Genomic DNA, 17,923 nt, shown 5'->3' on the forward strand with positions numbered 1-17,923 from the left:
TGGTGACGTTAGGAGGTGATGTGGAGTTGGTGGTGATGTTAGGAGGTGATGTGGAGTTGGTGGTGACGTTAGCAGGTAATGACGTGGTAACATTAGCAGGTGATGCGGAGTTGCGTGGTAATGTTAAGAGGCGGCATGGAGTTGCATGGTAATGTTAGGAGGCAATGTGGTATTGCATGGTGATGTATGTGGCAATTTCTGTTTTCTTTGATGTGTCATAGAGTGGAAAATTCTCAGGCTATCAAACTGAATCAACCCCCCTTTGTCTTTTGCGCCATCTTGGAGAAAGCACTTTCCTGTTCCATCTGTGAAATGGGAGTAATGATCTTCCTCCCTCACCTCCCTGACGCTAAAATATGACAATACTTTATATACTGCTAAAGGCTATCCAGCTGCAATGAGCTACTAAGCTAAATGCTACACAACTAATAGCTTTAATTCTTTTCTTCACTCTGAAATAGAATCACTGATCATCCTTCGTGCAACCTCTTCGAGTTATTTTGAGAATTAAATGAGAAAATATGTGTCAAGCACATGTTGTGTTAGATTCAGTTAGCAGCTGAAATCTCAGTGAATGTGCGATGCTGCTTTCACCATTACTTAATTCTGTTATTTTAATTTCTCTTTATTTTTGTTCTTGGCACTGGGTTCAGCCAGTCCTGCTTGGCGCTGCAAGTTCCTGAAGAAGTGGATTTCCTCTCTGTTCTTAGTTGTTCTGCTGCTGTAACAAATACCTCACCTGGGTAGTTTATAAACTGTAGAAATTTATTGCTCACACCTGGGGAGGCTGAGAAGTCCAAGATCAAGGTGCCGGCAGGTTCGATGTCTGCTGATGCCCATTCCTTCTTGCTGTCTCCTCTCATGGCAGAGGGTACGCTGAGGCACCCTCAAAACCTCTTTCATAAGGCATTAGTTTGATTCAGGAGGGCACAGCCTTCATAATCTAATCATTTCCTCAAGGCCTCATCTCTTAATGCCATCCCAGAGAGTCTGAAGTTCCAGCATAGGAATTTTGGAGGGTCGTCACCATTCAGACCACAGCACCACCCCTGTCTTGGTTATCCTGAGGGTGGCATCAGAGTTTTCCCAGGCATCGGTGCTTCCAGTAATGTCACTTTTCTGTTCCAAGACCCCTGCTGCGCTCCCACACTTAGTTGTCTACTTAGTTGTCCCCAGTCTTTTTCTTCTTTTTTTCCTTTTTTTTTTTTTGAGACAGTCTCACTTTGTCACTGTCCCTAGTCGTCTTCTTCTTTCCAGTCTTCTTCTTCTTCTTTCTTCTTTCTTCTTTCTTCTTCTTTCTTCTTTTCGAGACACAGTCTGTCGCCCAGGCTGGAGTGCAATAGCGCAATGTTGGCTCACTGCAACCTCCCCCTCCCGGGTTCAAGTGGTTCTCCTGCCTCAGCCTGCCGAGTAGCTGGGATTACAGGCACCTACCACCACACCCAGCTAATTTTTGTATTTTTAGTAGAGACACGGTTTCACCACGTTGGCCAGGTTGGTCTCGAACTCCTAATGTCAGGTGATCTGCCCGCCTTAGCCTCCCAAAGTGTTGGGATTACAGGCGTGAGCCATCGCATCCCACCCCTAGTCTTCTTGGGTCTGTGAAGTTTCTGTCATAACCTGTTGCCCGTGACGGGACAGTCTTGATTCCAGCCAGTGCGCAGCGCTGCCTCGTCTGAGCCTATCTGTTGTTTTTCTTGAGATCAGTCTGGAGTTACAGGATTCACAACTGCTTCAGATTTATCTTTCCTTCTGCCTTAACCTTAGGAGATTCTTTAGTCCTAGGGGATGCTATAAGAAAAATAAGTTCAGTGAATGAGAATAGAGGCTTCAAAGATGAAAACTTTCTTGGAAATAAAAAAAAAATCATAATTAAAAATGAGTCCCATTGATTGTATTTTTGATTCAGAGATGATAGTTTCATTTAAAAAAAAAAAAACGAGATAACAGTTTCAACAGAGTTTTGGCCCTGCCTGCCCTTATCAATGAGAAATGGTTCCTTCTAATTAAATGGTGATTATATGGTGCTTTTGTGTTTGGCGGGAGCTTCACATGCTTTTGCTATTTCTGGATCTAGTTATAATTGAGTGTAGATCTTTGGTAATTTACTTTTTCAACTGAACATTTATGATGTCAGTCACATCAGTGTACTTTCCGACTGAATTAATTTGAACTGCAAACCTTTTTTAGGTCAGTTGCCCTCTCATCATTTGGTTCAACTGCTGTGCTTTCTTCCCTGGGTCTCCTGGGGGTTTCAGGCATGTGTGACAGCATTTAGAGGATTCCAGAAACACCTTGCACATCTCTTGGAATGATGAGCTTGCGGGCAGTGGGTTTGCTGCTGACATTGCTTTTCCCCCATCAGTTATTTGGATACAAATTTGGCATTAGATTTTATACTCTCCCTCCCCTACTCCCCAGTTTGCAAGCCCATCCCCCATCACAGTCTAGAACAATCCACAGATTATTGTCTGTGAGATCCTCTAGTGAGTCTCTCCCTGTCCTGTACAAGGTACAGAGCAGGGAGCTGAACAGAAGTAACGCAGGAGCCAGGACCCAGTTTCAAATTCATCTTCTTCACTTCCCATCTCTACACCTGCAGCCTGTCACTCAACTCTCTGGGACTCAATTTCCTCTTCTATAAAATGACGCTAATGATAGCACTCACTGCGGGAAGGCAGGATGTGGATTGAGCAAGTTCACGTAGGAGCAGCTCCCAGGTGCCTGCCGGGCTTGGAGAAGCCTTCTGGACATGTCGGTTGTGATTATTGTTATTGTTATTATTATCATTATTGGTGAGTTTATGCGTTCAATAGTTATCTGTTAAGTGAATGAAAAAATATGGTTTGTTTTTCCCTTTGAAAAATATCTTGTGAATGAGATACTTAAACTTTCTTAATGGGGGTAGTAAGCCCCTACTTCAGGGTTTTTGTATTTTGCTTTTTTTTGTTTTTTTGTTTTTTGAGACAGAGTCTTACTCTATCGCCCAGGCTGGAGTGCAGTGGCACGATCTCGACTCACTGCAATCTCTGCATCCCGAGTTCAAGCGATTCTCCTGCCTCAGCCTCCTGAGTAGCTGGGACTACAGGCACCTGCTACCATGCCCAGCTGATTTTTGTATTTTTAGTAGAGACGGGGTTTCACCATATTGGCTAGGCTGGTCTCAAACTCCTGACCCTGTGATCTGCCCGCCTCAGCCTCCCAAAGTGCTGGGATTACAAGTGTGAGCCACCGCACCTGGCCAGGGGTTTCTTAATTTCAGCACTGCTGACATGCAGAGCCAGATAATTCTGTGTTGTGGAGGCTGTCTTTCAAATTGTAGGATTTTTAGTGGCATCCCTGGCATCTACCCACAAGACGACTGTAGCACCTCCCCAGTGTGACTACCAAAAATGTCTCCAGATGTTGCTAAAAGTCTCCCAGGTTGGGGGAAAAATTGCTTCCCGTTGAGAACCACTGATGTAAACAATTTCAATGGGAAAGGATATACAGAGTGAGAGGAGACATTTTCCCCTCTGTGTCCTCTTCTTCTCTTGTTCTGTATTCCTCCCTCAAATAAAAGTGTGACATCTTGGCCGGGCACAGTGGCTAACGTCTGTAATCTCAGCACTGTGGCAGACTAAGGCGGGTGGACCACCTGAGGACAGGAGTTCGAGACCGGCCTGGCCAACATGGTGAAATCCCACCTCCACTAAAAATACAAACAAAATTTAACCGGGTGTGGTAGCACACGCCTGTAATCCCAGCTACTCAGGAGGCTGAGGCAAGAGAGTTGCTTGAACCTAGGAGGTGGAGGTTGCAGTGAGCCGGTATCGTACTGCTGCGCTCCAGCCTAGGCAACAGATGAGACTCTGTCTCAAAAAAAAAAGTAATGTATTTTTTAGGGAGCTTTTGAGCTGCCCTCTTAAGCTTTGGTTGTAGTGTAGAACTTATAGAAAATTTTCATCTTCTACTATTACTACTGAGCTTACAGTTCGCCCAAGAAAAGTGGGTTTTATTTTCCTTTTCCAGTAGATGGATAAGTATTGTAAAAAAAAAAAAAAAGTGTTGAATTGCTTTTTTTTAATCCCAGGATTAGTGGACAGCAATAAGGACAGATGTTGGTATATTTCTAAAATTTGCACAAATATTTTAAGTCTTATTCTTTCCATTTAAATATGTGATATTAAGAAAAATTAAACCATTTAAAGAAACTAATAGCCAGAGCCTTTGTTTTAGATGGACACTTCAGATTTTAATAAAAAGTATAATCGGGTTCTGAGAGGCTGATCAATTGCATCTTTGGTTTTGGCTTTGTAAGGAATAACTCAGGCTCTGCTGAAGAGCATTGCAAGGGGAGTTGCAGAACGTTGTTAATTCATTGAAATATTAAGGCCCACAGTGACAGGTCTATTTAAATAGGTGACTCTGAGAAGCATATTGAAGATGTGATTTTTTTCTGAAGACAGGCAGAATCTGTGGAGGTTGGCAAGTTCCAGGCTTGCTTCAGGGAGTTCACTTTCAGATGTGAAGTGTGGTGTGACTGCCGCAGGCTTCAGGAAGCAAAAACAAGCAGCAGTAACTTCAAATCTTGCTGTGATTCCAAGGAGCAAAGTGGATTTAAAGGACGGCGAGGAACAGAGATCAGAGATGCTCCCACTGGGGGTTGGAGGGTTGCTGTTGTCTCAGGGAAGCCCTGATATGTCCTGGAAAGTCAGACGATTTCCAACCAAATAGAGGTTTCTTTCTGTTTATAAGGAAAACATAAATTTCCTATGAAGTGTGAATTTGCCATGTAGAAGTGTGTGAAGTCATTAGGCAGAGGAAGGATGAAAAGTCAAGCATTCTGTGTCACCTGAAAAGCAAACCTTGAGACAAGGACTTGGGGGCAAGTAGTTTCGTGGGAAGGTGGCCCCAGGAAGTGGAGTGAGGGAGCAGGAAGTGAGATTGGGAAGAATGGAAGCTAAGAAGTGTTCACCAATGAGCAGATTCCCCTTGTGGGCAGCTGGGACTCAGACCCCCTGGACCCTCCAATATGAGGAAAAGATATCGCAGAGATGCTGGGACGTTTATTTTCCAACTCCAGTCCATCTTTGAGGGGAGATGAGATCTTTGAGCACACTTCCCACCTGCTGTGTGGCGGGGGTGGCTTGTTCTCCCTGCTGGGCTGGAGCACAAGCTCTTTCTCAGGACCCTAATCCAGATTTGTCATCCCGATTATACCCACAATGCCCAAGATACAGGCTGGAGGTGGCACAAGAGGAAGCAGTGAGGGCTGGTCCATAGTGGTCCCCTGTGGCCAGGAAAGGCCCCCTTGCAAGAGAGAGACCTGAGCTGGAGTTTATAGGGTGGATAACATGGGGGTGGGTGGGGGCTGGTGGAGAAACAGGAAGGGAAGTGACACATTCAGGGCTTCACACTCCAGCCACCTCCCTAGTCCTGGGCCTGGCCATGGCTCCCGGAGAAAGCCTTCTTGAGAACGAGTGATGGAACGTATAGATTTTTTTTTCCCATTAGCACCTGTTTGGAATGTTTTTGGCTGCAAGTAACAGAAATCCTGACTAGACAGCGGCTTAAAGAAAACAGGCTGCATTTCTCAGCTCCCTAGAAATCTGAGGTTGGCAGTCACCCTCCAGAGCTGGCCCTGGACTTCATGAGGACAACACAGACTCCAGTGGTTTCCTCCTGTCCATTTGGCTCCCCTTAGCCTGTTGATCTGTCACCCCTTGATTCCACAAGAATCACCCAATCCGTATTTCAGACAGGAAGCTGCAGCAGCACCAACCATGCTGGTCCCTTTCGTCAGGAGGCAAGACCCTCTTTAGGGCTCAGTCACAGCTGCTGGGTTGCTTGGCTACTTGTAGCTGTAAGGGAGGCTGGAAGAATGGGGAACAGGATTGCAGCCATTAGATTCGACTAGTGATTCTCAGCTGGAGGTAAACTTGCCCCAGGGGACATTTGGCCGTGTCTGGAGACATTTTTGGTTGTCAGAACTGGCGGAGTGCTACTGGCATCTAGAAGAAGGTAGAGATCAGGGATGCTGTTAAGTATTCTCCAATGCACAGGACAACCCATACCAAATAATTACCTGGCCTAATATGTCAATAGTGCTGAGGTTCAGAAGTCCTGGGTGAGACTGATCGTGATGCATTACCAAGAACTGAGGATGTTGCTCCCTCAAGTGAAATAAAGGATTTTTGTGTAGACTTAGAGCGCTCAACAAGGCAGCAAGTGGACCCATGGGCGGCAGCCCCACTTGTCCATATGGTTGAGCCCTGGGCAAAATGACACTAGGTGGGAGGTGAGGATGCTGGGGGGTCTGCTGGCAGGAAGATGGATACTGTGGCATTTCAGAAATCCTCTGTATTCTCTGAAAGGTGTTTGTATAAAATGTTATTATTCAGTACTTATCTTTTATAATTTAATTACTGTGTTCAGGTCATTAATATGACCCTTTACAGTCTCTTCCTAAGGCAGCTGATCCCTAATTTATAGCATGACTCGGATTCTAGGACTCAGTGGCCTTGGTTCCTTATAGTGTTTGTCTTTTCTGAGATCGTTTTGAAAAGATAGGTGAACATCAGGACGGAGAGTGCAAAACTTTGGACAGCTCTTCCTCTGGTTTTCCATTAGCATTTGAAAAATGTCTCTTTCAGGCAGTGTTCATTAAGATTTTAATTTTGCAGTTTGTTCCTTTTTTAAGTGACATGCAATTAATTAAGGTTTAATGTGTCATCTATTTTTTGCTATGACACTTTTACTGCCCCCTTTTCATTTTAGTCAGTTTATAAATTGTACTCTCGCTAATGAGTTCCATCCTGATATCCAGTTCCAAATAATTACCACTCTTCTAATATGGCTATTCTTTAATGTGTCACAGAATTCAGATCCTTACCAGGCAAGCTCAGGTGAGCTGGGGCTGCTGAAGCCATGAGGCCACTGTGGGCCGGCAGGCCAGGGCAGCGGCTGGGGACCCGGGCTTCCTCAGTTCAGCACATATTGATCAGCCATCACATGTCAGACAACTGGGTCTGGGTCTGCATGGGATATACATGAAGAAGCGTCTGTTGGGCCCAGTCCCCAGGGAGCTCACAGACTAGATAACTGCCCTAGTTCTCCACGTTGCTTTGCTGGTGGAGATGGGACTAATGGGACTTGAAATCCTCAATGATTTTTTTGGTTTTGAAATGGAGTCTTGCTCTGTTAGTCAGGCTGGAGTGCGGTGGTGCCATCTGGGCTCACTGCAACCTCCGCCTCCCGGTTGAAGCAATTCTCCCGCCTCAGCCTCCTGAGTAGTTGGGATTACAGGTGCCCGTCACCACACCAAGCGAATATTTTGTGTGTTTTTAGTGGAGATGGGGTTTCACCATGTGTTGGCCAGGTTGGTCTCCAACTCCTGACCTCAGGTAATCTTCCCTCCTCGCCCTCCCAAAGTGCTAGGATTACAGGTGTGAGCCACTGCGCCTGGCCCCTCAATGATTTTTAACAGTATGTGGGATTGAGATTGGACCAATATTAATTGAACAGCAGTTCCATATTAATTTCTATACTGCAACATTGAAATTTATGCAGATTTCATCAAGTTGAGTTGAAGTTTAACTTTGCAATATATAATATTTGGGGGCAGTGGGTGGCCTGGGGAGATTTATTAAGTGACTAGTGACTAGCGTCAGGGAGACTGTGTAAGGGGACCTGTCAGTCAACCAATAGGATGTGGATATCAAGAGATTTATTTTAAGGAATTGACTGTGTGGTTGTGGGGATTGGTGAGTCTGAAATTGGTGCGGTAGGCTTGAAGGCTGGAAACTCAGGCAGGGGTATGTAGATGCTGCAGTCTTGAGGAGGAATTTATTTTTCTCCAGGAAACCTTGGTCTTTGCTCTGAAGGCCCTCAGCAGATTGGGCGAGGCCCACCCACATTATGGAGGGCAACCTTGACTTGTTTTTTTTTTTTGAGACGGAGTCTCGCTCTGTCGCCCGGGCTGGAGTGCAGTGGCCGGATCTCAGCTCACTGCAAGCTCCGCCTCCTGGGTTCACGCCATTCTCCTGCCTCAACCTCCTGAGTAGCTGGGACTACAGGCGCCCGCCACCTCGCCCGGCTAGTTTTTTGTAGTTTTTAGTAGAGACGGGGTTCCACAGTGTTAGCCAGGATGGTCTCGATCTCCTGACCTCGTGATCTGCCCGTCTCGGCCTCCCAAAGTGCTGGGATTACAGGCTTGAGCCACCGCGCCCGGCCCAATCTTGACTTAGAGTCAACTGATGATAGATGTTAACCACAGCTGCAAAATACCTTCAGGGCAACACTTAGATCCATGTTTGATTAAATCACTTGGTATTCTAGCCTAGCCAAGTTGACATAGAAAACTAAAACTAACTATCACACCGGGTCTGCCAGGTGGTAGGAAGTGCATTAGACTGAGGTTAGGACACCCAAGTCTTAGACCCTCTCTCTGTTACTAGCTTGGGGGTCTCAGGCAGGTCCCACAGCCACTGTGACTGCCATTCATTTTGCAACAAGCCTTTTTAAAATTCATGCCCCCTACCCACCAGGATGAGATGTGTTGAGCAAACAAAAATGAATTTTTCTATTCTGGAAAAGCCCACCATCTGTTAAAGATAGACAGAGCCCGGCCAGCTAGCCCGCAGTGGAAGAAGCAAAGGACCACCCATTTCCCACAGTCCAGGACCCGTGGCAGTCCTCAGAGTGAGGCCACAGCTGGGGTGCCACCACTTTGCGAGTCACTGTTACTAGTCGTATTTTTAGAATATTCTAACCACAGCATTCAGGTATCCAAGGCAGCTTTATTGTCTGTTTTTTCTCTCCATTGACAGAAAGCTATAGGATCTTATTTCTTTAAAAAATTCTGTAATTTAGCCGGGTTGGTGGCTCATGCCTGTAATCCCAGCACTTTGGGAGGCCAAGGCGGGTGGATCACCTGAGGTCAAGAGTTCAAGACTAGCCTGACCAACATGGAGAAACCCCCTTTCTACTAAAAATACAAAATTAGCCGGGTGTGGTGGCACATGCTTGCAATCCCAGCTACTTGGGAGGCTGAGGCAGGAGAATCGCTTGAACCCAGGAGGCAGAGGTTGCGGTGAGCCGAGATCGCACCATTGCACTCCAGCCTGGGCAACAAGAGCGAAATTCCATCTCAAAAAAAAAAAAAAAAAAAAATCTAATTTAGGTGCTGAATTCAGGCAGGGTTTCATTCAAGACAGATAATCAAATGGAGCACTTAAAAGGCAGGTTAGACAGGGCTGGGTAACGGTGGCTCACCCATGTAATCCTAGCACTTTGGAAGGTGGAGGCAGGAGAATTGCTTGAGCCCAGCAGTTCGAAACCAGCTTGGGCAACACAGCAAGGCCCCATCTCTACAGGTGGGCCGTGGTGTAGTCCCAGCTATTCGAGAGGCTGACTTGGGAGGATGGCTTGAGCCCAGGAGGTGGAGGCTGCAGTGGGCTGTGTTCCCATCACTGCACTCCAGGCCCAACTTTGGGTGCTCAGATGAGCACAGGGTTCACGCAGTGGACAGGTCTGGGGTGCCCTCTGTTAGGAGGCTCGGCTTTGCCCCAGACTCTGCCTTGGGAGGGAAGAGTCCTTGTCGCCGCCACCCACTCCTGTTTGTGTTTTGCGTTTTGCAGGGGCGGATGTCCACGCGAGGGACCCCCGCCGTGGGATGTCCTCGCAGGAATGGGCCACTTACACGGGCCGCGTGGATGCCGTCCGCCTCATGCAGAGGCTGCTGGAGCGCCCTTGCCCGGAGCAGTTCTGGGTGAAGTACCGGCCCGAGCTGCCGCCGCCCCCGGAAGCGGCGCGGAAGCCCGCGGGCTCCAAGAACTGCCTGCAGAGGCTCACGGACTGCGTGCTGTCCGCGCTGACGCCGCGCACCATGCGGGGTCCGGAGGACGGGGGTGCCCTGGACCACATGGTCCGGATGACCACAAGCCTCTACAGCCCTGCCGTGGCCATCGTGTGCCAGACCGTGTGCCCCGAGAGCCCCCCGTGCGTGGGGAAGAGGCGGCTGGCGGTGCAGGAGATCCTGGCGGCGCGGGCGGCGCGGGGCCCCCAGGCGCAGGAGGCGGATGAGGTAGGAGGCGCAGGGCAACGCGGGCACACCGGCACGGAGGATGTGGACTGCCGGGAGGGCTCCCCGAGAGCCGACATCCCGCCCCTGTCCCGGGGCCCAGCCGCGCCCTCCTCGCGGAAGGCCAGCCTCCTGCCCCTGCAGCGCCTGCGGCGGAGAAGCGTGAGGCCCGGTGTGGTGGTGCCCCGGGTCCGAATCAGTAAGGCGCCGGCGCCCACCTTCCAGCCCGAGCGGCCCGCGCGGAAGGGCAGCACCAAGGACAGCGGCCACCTGCAGATCCCCAAGTGGCGGTACAAGGAGGCCAAGGAGGAGAAGCGGAAGGCAGAGGAGGCAGAGAAGAAGCGCCAGGCCGAGGCGCAGAAGGAGAGGCGCCCCGCGCCCTGGAAGAAGAGGACGTGAGGGCCTGTGTGCCTGGCGTGGGAGCCGGGGCGAGGCCGCGGGGCTGGTCGCGGAGAAGGAGGCGGCCTCGTTGCGCATCGCACCACAGACGCTCCATGGACCACGGGGCCGCGCGCATTTCCAGGCTGTCTGTCCAGGCTGCTTCCGGGAGAGGGCTGGGAGAGCCACATGGATTCGCCTGTCACCAGCCCTCCTAGCAATCAGTACACCTAGCGGGCACGTTGCCTAAAAGGCTCCATTTAGAGAACCTCAATTAGGATTTTTTTTTTAAGATCAATTTATCAAAGGGCGTTTTCTGCATAATTTTGTATTTTTAATCATTATCAAATTTGCAACGTTTTACAAGTGATAGGGCCCCTTATATCCAAGGCAGTTTTAATACACTTGCCTGAAGACCTTTTGTTTAAAATACTGTTTCTAGCAATAAGTATTCATGATACCTGTATGAGTTCACACAGACATCATGGGATTCTCCCCTTTTTGGTTGTTTGGTCTTTTCTCATCATGGGTGTAGGTGTACACTGGATGTTCTTACTAATTAGATTGATGCCAGATATTTGTTTGACAGAGGCATTGACTGGTTCAGCCACATGATCAGGTGAGACAGATCAGATGTTATTGTATCTTTTTAAAACTCTTATCCATACGGTAATATATTGAGGGAAAACATGGTTAAATTATAAAACAATGGAGAGATAAACATGTATTTATTGCTAGAATTAAACTCATTTTAAGCAAGGGGTTTTAGATAAACTCGATAGGCAATCTTTAACATTAAAAATAGATATGAGAAAAAACTCTCATTCGATAAAATGGGGCAAATTTAATAAATGATTACCAGAAATACAAAATTAAGCCATATGTGCTCTTAAGTAATTCAAATCCAGATATCCTTAATATGTCAAAAAGATGCAACACGAGTCAGGAGCCCAGAATGATACAAATTACAACAATGGGGAGGAGGCAGTTTTTAGAACAGGCAAGAGAATGGAATGGGGAATAGACTTGTTTTTGGCAAATTCTCCTGGAGTAGACCGGGCAGCCCCCTCCTCCAGGCTCAGTTCCAAAGAGTCCCTTGTGTGGGTATTTCTTTTATTTTTCCTTGGAGGACTGCGCTTGTTTAGTTCATCCTCATGCCGACCTCATAGAATTTCCAAGATGCGGGGCCTTGAGCAGGGCAGGGCACAGGTGTGATTTGCCTTGGGTCACAGGCTCTCGGTGAGAGTTTTAAATCCACACTTTTCTGTCCAAAGTCACATGGAGATCACTTTTCTTGGTGATCAAATTTGAATTTATCAAAGGGAGTTTTCTGCCTATTTTTGTATTTTTAATCGTTATCAGATTTGCGGCATTCTAATTCGGCAGTGCAGGGTATGAAAGCTGGAAACTCAGGCAGGAGTTTCTAATTCTAATGGCTCTGGCTATGTGGGTTGTAGAGTATCTGTCACATATGCACTTTATTTCAGGATTAAAGACTTGGACACGCACGATCACAGGCCTATTTGGAGGGTCTGTACTATAACCCTAATAACCCTAGATACATCGTGATACGGGGTATCTGTCTCAGGACGCAGGCAGGGCTGGTGCAGGCTTCTCCATACGCCCTTCCACTTGGCACCATCAGGCATCGAGCAACCAGGGATCCTAAACTGGCCTCTCCAAAAACTCCATTGAACAGGACTGCAGGCTGCACCCAGGTTAATGGAAGATTGGTGCGATGATGATACAGTGTTTAAGGTCAGATTGCAGTGAGTTCCTCCTTAATCCCAGAAAGGCACCATGACGAATGCTGCAGGAGACTGGACCCTCTTTGAGAACTGCAGATATTAGTTGACTGTGGGTCACTCTCGTGGCCAAGGAGTTGGGATTGGCCATGTCCCCTTTGAGGAGGTGGGGACTGTGACTGACACCGGTCATCTTTGGGGGGTTGTCTTTTCTGAATCCTTTGGCATGTGGCACCTTCCTGCCACACGTACATAATTCACAGCATTACCAAGACACCATGAGCCCCACCCTCACCTCTGTCAACCGAGGACGCAGCCAGGCAGTGCCACGTGGTCTCCCAGGCACGCTTCTCAACACTGGCTACCCCTGCTGTGAAAGTTCTCAAGGTCCTGGTCCCAGGAGCTGAGCCCTGGGAGCATCCTAAAGCTCTGCAGGTGACTGCACTGCAGCCTGCATTGAGAACTGTGGCTCTAACACAGTGATTGCGAGAGGACACCCATTCTGAGCTCCCACAAAGGCTCCACCTTCCCAAGAATGTCTGATTGTCATTAGAACAGCCAGGGTCAGGCAGCTTCTGCTTGGGCTGACGCGGTGTCTGACCCTCGTTGGGTTGCCAGGCATTCCTGCCTGTTTCCTCCATGGGAAGCTGACACTGGGAATGGTATGGAGCCCCCACTTCTACCCCAAGCCTGGGTGTCTGCTGCTTCCATATCAAAAATGGACATTTCTGGTCCTGCCCAGCTGCTACCTCACCACAATCCATGCTCAGAGGCTCCAGGGTTGTGTGGAACAGCAGTGATGGGACAGCAAACGACTGGTGATTTCCCCAGGTCCCACGCCGTTCTGGAGTGGACGTGTTGCGGCCCTGCCTCCGACGTGTTCCAGCCTCATCCAGGTACACAGGATATTCTGGGGCCAGTGAAGGGCTTGTCCAGTGATGCTCCTGGTGTCCACAAAACAGCTCTAGAGATACCTGCATTTTGAAAAGCCTGCTGAGCCAACAAGCATGGGGCAGGTCATGGATTTCTTTGGCAAATCTGAAGGAGAGCTGGCCGCTTGCCTGGTGAGTGGAAGCTGCTGTTACCTGGCCATTTGCAACTTGAGGGAAAATGACAGCTGCATGGGGGGAAGCCTGACCTCCCGGGGAGCTGTGGTGTGGCCTCAGTGGAAAGACTGGATTTTGAAAACCTGCCAGACCCAACTGAAAGAAGGGTCATTCCTGATTGAGTTGGAGACTCTCCCCAGTCCCTCTCTAGACTCATTCTAGCCGTAGCCCTTCCCTTTGGCCCATGCAGCGGGTCCAGGCAGCTCCTGCAGCTGTGCTCGTGGCTGCTGGCCTAGCACTTCTCGTTTTTGCCACGTGGAAGCAGATTTGCTAGTAGAGGAATTTTTCAAGTCAAGGAAGTGTTGCCAAGCCTCTAGCCTCGACCTGTGGGGGGCTTTCTGCTCTTTGTTTCTTGTTCTCTTTGGAGTGGGCACAGAGGGGACAAGTGGGCCCCCAGTCAGGCTCAGAGAGTGCAGGAGACCAGGGAGGGAAGCCCAGATGATGGGGAAACAGAGCCACCTTGAGGGGGTGTCACGGAGTCAGTGTCAGGGTGACCTGACGGGTCAGTTTATACTTAAGCAACATTATTAAGTTCACTTCTTTTGGGTAAGGGATTCCTCACGGGAGGTGTGGTCATCTGGTCATAGAAGTGGAGAGAAACACCCCCTCATCTTCCTGAGCCATTTGGAAGCCCTTTCCTCTAGCCCTAGGTACAGGTGACACAGGCCCTTCGGTCTCAGGATGTGGACAGGGCTGGGAGGGGCAGGCTTCTTGTCCCATCCCCACTCAGCACCGCTGGGTATCTGGCAGTCAGGGGTCTCACAGTGGCCTTTCCAAGAGCCTAGTGTCTTTAGAGAACATTTTTCATTTCTATTTTCATTGAACAGCTGCGTTCACTCACCGAGGGCTCACCCTCCCTGCATCCCCAATGTGGTTCAGGGAGGAGGGGACCGGAGAGCACTGACCCCTCCTCCTCTTCTGTCAGTGGCCACGGCAGTGCCCTCTCTGGCTTTGCCTCCACATTCTCCTGCCCCCATCACCTCATCTCTTCTTCCTCATTAGCTTTTCCTTCCTTTGCCTGTTTTCTTCTCCCAACTGGTTAAGTTCTTGATCATCCCTGGCACCACCTACACTAAGGTCTACCAAGGACAGAAAAGCCAGGGCCTCTGCAAGGCAGTGTGGTGTCCCTGCGGGGTTATCATGGTGGGACCTCCTAGACCCCAGAGTGAATGAATGGCAGGCCTGCTAGTGTCTGTGCTGATGGCTTAGAATTCCTCCACAGCGGTGCCTCTCCCACCCCCTCCTCTTTGCTCGGAAGGGAGACCTGGTTTGCTCTCCTGCCATGACAGCGCAGCCCCTGCTGTGCAGAGGGATGGGGCTCGGGGTCCCTACCTGCACCCTGATGTTTATTAACTGTAGATAGTGAATTTCAAGTTGACAGGTACCTTCTCAGGGATTTATATATAAATTTATATATAAAAATAGAGGAAAAGTTGAAGTCTATTAGTGTTTGAGTAAATTATGCTTTAACTGGAGAGAAGAAATATTTCTCAGACAATATCGATGCTGCTGATTACAACTGAGATATCTGGGGCTCACCCTTGATGGAGACGTCCTTGGTGATTCTAGATCGAGGACTTTGGTGGCAGAAATGGCTTTGGGGTGGGTGTGAAGTCGCTTCAGTCCCTCTGAGTTGCCTCTCGTGGATGGAACATGTGTATCAACAACAATGAAATCCATCTCCGTGTGCATGGAGGCGGCTGATGAGAACACAGAGAGGCCAGTCCTCGCTCTTCCCTCCGGAACCAGCTGCTCCCGGTCTGACATTGGAGCACATGAACTAAGAGTGACAATTTTTTCTACTTGTTTCTGTGAATAAAGTGTTCTACAGTCAGCCCAGCACTAAACTCACCAGAAAGGAGGAGGGAACAGCAGGGAGCCGTTCATCTGGAATTACCTCGGTGTGCAGAGGCTGCCCCTTGGCTGCACTTGGGAACATCGTGGACGTCTTCCGTCCTGTCAAGCTCCTCCTGACAGACTCCTGGCAGCACTGGAGACCTCAGGACTATGGAGCTCAGAATTGCAATGGCTTTGTCATCTCAGCGTGGCCACTCCTCAGGCAAGAGGCTCCTCCTCGGAGCGGGAGAGAGGGAGTTCGTGATGTCGGTTGGCAAATAGGATTTATGGACGCAGGAGGGCCATGCTGGGCCCCTCTGCCTGCTTCTCTCCCTGCTGTTGGTGGTGACCAGGTCTCAGGAATGGAGATGAGGCTGTTATGAGTGAAACAGAAGCCCCTGGAGTAGGGCCAGACCCCAGGCCTGAAAAGGATGCAAAGCCTGCTGTTTCCAGGCTGTTGGGAAGAAGCGTGGGTACCGAGTGATTATGATGAAATGCATCCCAGAGAGAAAATGAATGGGCCCTGAAAAGTGGCTCTGCCATAGCCCTGGTAGCCTGCCTGCAAGAGCACTACATTCCCCCCAGCCCCGCTGTCCACACTACATGACGTGGGAAGGCTGTCTGTTCATCCGTACGCTGGGGACCCAAGTGTGCTCCGCGGAGTGAGGCACAGCCCTGTGCGCCCTGCGCTACTCTTTCCCCAGGTGCGCCGGAGACTCAGGCTTGCTCATTTCCATCCTGACACAGCTCACTGTTTCTGAGTGGTTAGAGTCCCCCTGTGCTGTGTCAGCTCCTAGACACCATTAGTCTTTCACATGATAAAGCACAAGCGTTTTTTCCCTTTTGCAGTGTTTGGGGAAAGTCTAGCACACTCCCCAGGGATTTGCAAAGGTCCCTTCGCCCCCCACAGTGGGTAACTGTGTGGATTCTGCACCTGGCAATCAGCGCGCCCCCTTGGAAACACCTGGGGACCCTGTTTCTTTGGGGCTGGTCCTTGGTTTCTGCACCAGCCCCTTTCAGCCGGCACCTGCCTGGACTGCCTGGAGGGCCATGGTCCAGGGAAGGACAGGTGGGACCCTCACTATGACATCTTTCTAAAACAATAAAGTCCCATTGACGACAACTGCAGTGGGATGAATGCCGTTGTGGACGGTCATGCTGGGAGCTGCCCAGAGCTTACAACAAAAGCAGTGTCTCTCAAGGCGCTGCTTGCATCTTCCCCTCCATGCCTCTCGGTGCATTTGGAACTTGCTTAGGCACTGGTATAACTCTTGAATCAGCTGCTCATGTCTGTGCCCTTGCACTCACAGGTTCCTTCATTAACATTTTAAATAAGTGACTAAAAAAACTCTTCTAGAGGTTGTTTTTGAAAGAAACGGGAAAAAGAAACACACACTACCTGGATTGCTTCGACTTATTTTCGAGCGACGCAGCTGAAAGCCGGTATTACATACACAATTTCCTCAGGCTCACCCAGCCTGACTAAGACTTGATAAAAGGCACAGCCCTCGGCAGCAGGCAGTGCCAATGTGGACAGTGTACACTGAGGTGTGAGTGTGTGCACAGGCAAGTACACGTGTGTGTACTCATACACACAAATGAACTAAAGGGACACTGGGCTTTGTGCTGGCAAAGGTTACAATGCTGCTATAGCTTGGCCGTGGGCAGTGTCAGATGGAACCTGCTTTGATGGTGTGTTGTTCAGTGTATTTAGTGGGGTCTCACTGTCAGCATTCCACCCACTGTGGCACAGAACATGGCTAGGGTCATCATAGTCCAGGTTTTTACTGAAAGGCAGTGTTGACCCAGGCAGCTCATAGAGAACCCATTTGGCCAGGTCTGGGCCATCTCTCTGCCTCTGCCCTACCTTGGCTGCACGGAGGAACCCAAACCTAAGGGGCCCAGGTCCAAGAGGATTCTTTACCCCTGGAAGAGCTCCCCAGGAATTCAGCCTACAGCCCTTGACATTTGGCTGCAGGTTACCCTTAGAATCAACACTTTATCCTGAGGAAGCCCTGATATTTCCCCAAGTCCGCCTATATATTAGATACTCTAATCAATGCTAACACAGTTTGGTTTTTGAAGGAACTAGTTTTGTCATAATACTACACCCTTCTATTGTATTTAAATAAAAAGAAAAAAAAAAAACCAACCATGAAACTTTCCATCTGGTAAAGCAATGGTCTGTGTTGACCTGATGCTTTAAGAAGTTTGGGGAGGTAGGTATGGAGACACCTTAACACCAGTTTTTTGAGCAAAAGTTCTAGTAGCTGGTTTAGAACTGCACAGCTATGGATACACCTGATGAAAACTGCAAAAGGCGATGACAGTCCCAGAAATATGACCAGCATCCCTGTGAACCTTCGGGGCATCCGAAGGAATTTGAAAATTATACCCTATTCAGATGAACTGTAAAAGCCAACGTACTGGAATTGTCTTTGTTCTGCCTGGCATTTGGGGGTGTCCAAGGACCTGTGTTTTTAACAAAGATGACTATATGACCGTTCTAAGGATTGAACAGATTTCTGCACAGGGTGCCAGGTTGCAAGTTAGGTCCTCTTAGTATAAGCTCTCTTTTTTTCTGAATGTAAACCTATTTGCATTGTCATTTCTAATAATCCATTAGGTTTCTGGAGATTGTACAGATACTAAGTACAGATATAATTGTGTAAATTTCATAGTGTTTTATTTTGAGGTGAGAGTTTTGTTATAGTTTATAAAAGATATTTTCCTATTCAGACCTCAGGGCTATTTGGGAACCTACAAATAAATATGATTCCCAGCAGCTTCAATTT

At 48.8% G+C, this 17,923-nt stretch overlaps 1 protein-coding gene across 1 annotated transcript in view; it reads left to right on the forward strand.

The window, feature by feature from the left end:
* Positions 1-10,462, forward strand: part of ANKRD33B (ankyrin repeat domain 33B) — a 94,428-nt gene extending 83,966 nt beyond the window's left edge. Inside the window, exon 4 of the mRNA XM_011940981.1 lies at positions 9,621-10,462. Within this exon, the coding sequence (XP_011796371.1) occupies positions 9,621-10,462 (842 nt within the window). The remainder of the gene's footprint in view (positions 1-9,620) is intronic.
* The last annotated feature ends 7,461 nt before the right edge of the window (positions 10,463-17,923 follow it).

This window comes from Colobus angolensis, unplaced genomic scaffold (assembly GCF_000951035.1).
Source record: "Colobus angolensis palliatus isolate OR3802 unplaced genomic scaffold, Cang.pa_1.0 Scaffold196, whole genome shotgun sequence".
NCBI classification, from domain to species: Eukaryota; Metazoa; Chordata; class Mammalia; order Primates; family Cercopithecidae; genus Colobus; species Colobus angolensis.